At 30.1% G+C, this 6,039-nt stretch overlaps 1 protein-coding gene across 1 annotated transcript; it reads right to left on the bottom strand.

Moving 5' to 3' along the window:
- Positions 1-206: 206 nt before the first annotated feature.
- On the bottom strand, positions 207-3,763 carry LOC113366375 (ATP-dependent RNA helicase vasa-like). Its single transcript, XM_026607976.1, has 13 exons — positions 3,654-3,763; positions 3,313-3,352; positions 3,130-3,208; positions 2,989-3,069; positions 2,596-2,805; positions 2,300-2,496; positions 2,050-2,235; positions 1,716-1,934; positions 1,478-1,654; positions 1,208-1,415; positions 935-1,123; positions 544-803; positions 207-471 (listed from the first exon to the last, which is right to left on the bottom strand). Exons 2-13 carry the CDS (start codon positions 3,337-3,339, stop codon positions 421-423), a joined length of 1,884 nt encoding a protein of 627 aa, XP_026463761.1. The 5' UTR covers positions 3,340-3,352; positions 3,654-3,763; the 3' UTR covers positions 207-420.
- Positions 3,764-6,039: the final 2,276 nt, after the last annotated feature.

Below are 6,039 nucleotides of genomic sequence, written 5' to 3'. Positions count from 1 at the left end.
GAGTTTATTATATTCTTATACAAATGTAATAAAAACTATCTTAAATTCAACATAGACTAAATCCAAGTTTAACAATGCATATTTTTAGCTTATAAATTAAACTGCTTACATCTTAATTATGAGAGAGCTTGAATATTTAATGTTAGTTTTTAACTAAAGTAAATGACTTTAGAAATAAAAATCATTATTAACATAATACTGTTGTAATGAACTATTCCAGGAATGTTACATAATTTTGAATAAAATATAGCAAACTTACATTATCACTATGATTAATATCACATATTAGTCATATTCAAATTATTTGGATTCTAGCCGATAATATATATTGGATAATGTTAAACATATGGTCAGTTAATTACATAAAACCAGATTCTTAAGTAACTAAAATTGTTTCATGACCAGCAAAATAAAACAGCTTCACCATTCTTCTTCAGCCTCAGCTACTTGTTGCTGGCCACCAAAGTTATTCTGTAAATTTTAAAAATTTAATAATTGCAATAAAAAATTTAATTGACTAGTATAATAGAAATTTCTTTATACCCCTCGCATATCATGTCCACCAAAGGCATCATTTCCACCATCTGCAACATTAATATTCTGCAGGAACTCGGGTATGGGTTGACCAGCATCAGTTAAAATTCTGACTAAATCAGCAGCGAGGGGCTCATCCTGTTGATGGTCATAAAATGAAGTAGCTTTTCCTTTGTTTCCAACTCTACCAGTTCGGCCAATGCGATGTACGTACTCGTCAATAGATTTAGGTAGATCATAGTTGATAACATGGCGGACATTTTTGATATCTAAAAAATATCAAAAAAGATTTAATATGAATTAAAATGTTATTGTAACTTAAATTTGCTTTATATAACTTTAAATGATATAAGATTGTAATCTGGATCTGTATGATAGCATTTTTTAAAACTAAACTTACCCAATCCTCTGGAAGCAACACCTGTAGCTACCAAAACACCACGAGTACCTTGCTTGAAGTCTCTTAAAGCTTCTTCACGTTCTCTTTGCAGACGATCACCATGAATACTTGTAGTCGGTATTCCTTGTTCACTTAATAAAGCAGCAATAAAATCTGCATTTCTTTTAGTCTCCACGAAAACAATTACACCTAAAACAAAAAGTTTTAAAATGAATACAAGTACAATATCAATACATAAGTTACATTATAGTTAATGAATTTTATTCTCATTACCAATATATTCTTTATCTTCATTTAAAATTTCCTTAAGCTTGTCTTTCTTTTTAAAACGTTCTACTTCATGAAACATTTGATCAACATCTGAGCAAGCACCTCCAACAATGCCTACAGCAATGAAAACGTAGTTTTCCAAGAACTTTCCAGCAACTCTTTGCACATCCTCAGGAAAGGTTGCAGAGAACATTAATGTTTGCCTATTTTCCTGCAAGTATAAAAATATTTTATGTATAAAGTATAAAAATGAGCTGCTTGAATTGTTTTTACCCTTGGTGCCATGCTAGGATTATTCATTAATTTTTCCATTTCAGGTAAGAAGCCCATATCCAACATTCGATCTGCTTCATCTAAGACTATGAACTTAATAGAGTTCAATTGAATACGTCCACGACCTAGGAAATCATTTAAACGACCAGGTGTAGCTACTAAAATATGGCATCCATTCTAAAAATGGATAAGTCATTAGTGATTGTTATTTTTGGTAATAACAAATTAATTCACTAACCATTATACGGTCTCCTTGGTGGCGCACACCTGTACCACCATATGCCATGCACACTTTCAAAACTGATGAATGAGCAAATTTGCGAGCTTCGCTATGAATTTGAATAGTAAGTTCTCTAGTTGGTGTGACTATTATACATTGGGGCTCAATATAATCTCCTGCAACTATCAGTTGTGGATCCTCCAGGATAATATTGATAATGGGAAGTAAAAACGAAGCCTGCAGATTTAAAATTGGTAAAATTTAACATAATGCTTAATTATAACTATAAAATTAGTGTTACATAATATGGCCAAGTAAATATATAGTATAAAACAAAAATTTGTAAACTTACAGTTTTTCCACTTCCAGTTTGGGCACATCCCATAACATCTCTCCCTGCCATTACAATGGGCAAAGTGTATTTCTGAATAGGTGTAGGAACTGTATATTTACTGTTCATAATATTTTCAAGAACAATTTTCCGAAGCCCTGCCTCTTCAAAGCTTTGTATGGGTACAGGTACATCCATTCCAGAGACCTAGTAAAATAAAATTTATTAGAAAAATTCATGTGTTACAAAAATATTGTATAGAATTATATACCTTCACTTCTATATTTTCATATTTTGAGAAATTGATACCGGTGCTTATGCCACTCTCAAATATATCTTTTTCATCTTCTGATGGGTCGGGTGGAATATATAATTCCCTAGGTTTCTGTGGCTGGTCACCATTATCGCCATATCTGTCACCCCCTCGGTAGTTATCTCTATCACCACCACCATCCTCATTGTCACCATCTATAAAAAATTTACAAATAAATTTTGAATAAATATGAATTAAGTTAAAAAAAGGGCAACATATTTATGATTAAAAAGAATGGTAATCAATGTACAAACCTCCACCATCTCCATATCTCCGACCACCACCACGACCACCTCGAAAGCCACCTCTACCTCCTCGGCCTCCCCTGCCCCTTCCACCACGCTCATCATCGCCACGATCACCATACCCTGAATTATCATTTTGATAGTCATTTTGAGAACCATCCCTATCTCCATATTCACCATCATTGTCCCTTGATCTTGAGTAGCCTCCTCTTGAATAAGCTAATAAAGAAATTAAGTAATCAAATGATTGCAGGGAATGAAGTTTCTCAATCGCCAGTTTGGATTGAAGTTTCAAATCTATGTATAGTAATAAAATACTCTCGTAGCATGTATAAGAATTTGGAATATACATAAATTTGACACCACAAATACAAACACATTCGAAGTATGAATACAACTCACTTCTATTACCTCTGCCTCTATAACCAGTAGATCCACCACCCCTTGAACCTTGGTCTTGGTCTTGGTCATTATCTTGATTTCCTATTTAAGAAAGGAAATTTTTACAAAACAGTCAGTATAAAACATTGCGATATCACTAACCATAATTTTGTTCCGACGAATCGTTGTAATTCGTGGCGGGTTCATTAAAAGTCCGCGCTGGGCCCATACCAACACCTACCTATTATTAAAAAACATAAACTATCAGTATATTGTGGTTATAAACTCAATATCAAAATACGCAGGCATTAACCTAGTTTACAACAAAAGTATTCATTTACTTACAGCGTCATCGTCTTCCCAGTCGCTCATTGTGGCTTATAATCTGTAGAGAATTAAATTTTATAAGTTATTAAAGATTTGTGCAATTCTTTTGTTAATTAAGTTACGCAAAACAAAACTAATTCAACGCGAGTGCAAAGCATATATGACGGCAATGCGATTGGCGGTAATGCCGAACACGTGCAATCCTATTGGTCAAGTCCACAAGTGGTTGTTGATCACATTTATCAAAATAAAATAAAGCAATAAAAACGATTTGGTTAAATAACCTTTATCACATATATTCTATTAAACTCCGATGCTAATAATAATATATATTATCACTTACTTCTATAAGCACTCACCAATAAAATAAGCCAAACAAATTAACTCGATCCAACTGTCTTTCACAAACCGCAAGAACCAAACTTGATCTGCGCAGTAGAGTTGCGAATGATGAATAGATTAACTTGCACAAAAGGCTGCTCGTACTTTTGCGGATCACGCTGAACTTAGCCGAAAATCACGATGTTCCACTGTTTCTCAATGCGTTATTGATCGCGTATTTTTCATCGAATGAATTATTTTTGTTTTGAGTTTCAAATTAGTTCAAATATCTTAAACAAAAAAAAAACAGAGTAGTAGGCTGATTATAATTATATATTATTTGTCATTTATATACATTGAATTATATATAATATTTAAAATTACATATTAGGCGTGACAATATTTTAAATGTATAGGTATTCAAAAACGTTAATAAAGTATTAACACGTTAATGAAATATTAAAATAAGAATGAAGTTATAAAAATTATTTATAATATATAGTTTTACAATATAAATGGCCGTAGATAAATAAACATGACTATGATAAATTAGGTGACCTTATCTCTTTAATTTTGACATGTTAATACAATGTAAAATATTTATTTACTGTTATTTTTTCTTGAATTTAATATTTTTCATTATATCTTTCTACTTTTGTCAGAATTTTGATCCTTCTGCATATATTTCTCAGAATCTCAATTTTAATCCTTTTTCTAACAATAAATGTTTTGGAACTTCTGACCAATCGATGTAATATGCAGATATGTTCAGTTCAAATAACTGACATTCAAATTCGATAATAAATAATTTTATTGTTACAAGCCGGCCTTTTGTATTAACAATAAGAGTAGAATAAATGCCTATAATCTTATGATTTATCAGTACATATAAAAGAAATAAACTAAACAATATTTTATGTTAAAATATCATTTTAAATGCAAGTTGCAGTGTAATAAAAGACCACATTTTTGATAAGACATTATTCACTGAAAACTAAATTCAACAGCAAAAAGCAATTCTTGAAATAAGACAAAATTTTCAATATTTAATCTTTATTTAATTAAAAAATAACAAATATATTCAATTAAAATTTATATATAATAACAAATGATTGATTTATTAAAGCTCTAACTATTTTCATTTACATATTAAAAATTGATTCATAAAATAGTTTAATGTATTCATTAAAACAACTAATCTATTATTTTTTACTCAAATTCTATGTTTCAATTGAAATTTCATTAAATAAATGTTGTTTAGCATATTCCCATACAAATACAGCTCCTGTAACATGAACATTCAACGATCTAATCAAGCCCTTTTGTGGAATTTCAATACTCATATCCAGTAGCGGTAATAAATTAGCAGGTACACCTTCTTTTTCATTTCTGCAAATGCAAGATTATAAATATATATATATATATACGTAATTTATGTATTTTAATATATTACCCAAGAAGTAGTAAGCATTTATAAGGCAGTACAGTATTTGTGAGGCAATGGCTCTTGGCTGTTTGTTCCGCTCCAATAATTGTATATCCTTCTGATCTTTTTTTCATAATATATTCTGATATTTCCCATAACTTTACCTCAACAATATTGAGCCATTTTTCAGATGACATGCTTTATATGAAACCAATTACAATGATTAATTTTTTAAGGTAATTATACTTCTTCTAGAATACTAATTTTATTATATAAAATATTACTAATGAAAAAAACTATAAATTAAAAAATGTAAATTTACAAACCTAAGACTCAGAAATTGTTTATCTTTAATAATTTGTAAATTATCTATGGCATATTCTTCCACTCCAAAAACTTCGCAGGTCCGAGCTAATCCACCTAAATTTGGAGCTAAGTTAATAAGAGAAGCCACTACTATCAGACTTGATTTTGAAACCTAAAGAAATGAAATATTTTTTTAATAATACTGAATATAAATAATTTTCAGAGAATAATTATGTTAAATACATTTTCTCCATATAGATTATCAGATTCCACTACATCCATTGATCTCCATGGTGTAATTTTTTGCTGAATGTTTAGATCAGCTTCATGCTCTAATTCTTCTGAAGATTTTTCCATACTTTGCAAATTTACACCCCAAGCGCTAAATTGAGCTTGATCTAAGGAGGAACCCCTATTGTATAAACTAATAACATTTTCATGTTCATAGTTATCCGAAGAACATAATTTTGTAAATAGACTAGGATGAATGATATCCTCATAAGTGTAGTTTGTTAGTTTTGGAAGAACATAGAAAATTATTTCTAATGATAAGTGCTTCATTATATTAAAATCTGTTAAAAATATGTCCTCTTCAACTTTTTTAACAAATTTAGCAGCATTTCCATAAGACAAAATAGTTGATAAGCTTCCACATATTACATCTGATGATTTGAGATCTGTGCAGTCTCTTA

This window comes from Ctenocephalides felis, unplaced genomic scaffold, assembly GCF_003426905.1.
Source record: "Ctenocephalides felis isolate EL2017-DRISC unplaced genomic scaffold, ASM342690v1 CF-g0.4_SCAFFOLD_01170, whole genome shotgun sequence".
NCBI classification, from domain to species: domain Eukaryota; kingdom Metazoa; phylum Arthropoda; class Insecta; order Siphonaptera; family Pulicidae; genus Ctenocephalides; species Ctenocephalides felis.
Note: the sequence above shows the minus strand (reverse complement) of the source record. Positions and strands in the feature narration are given on the sequence as shown.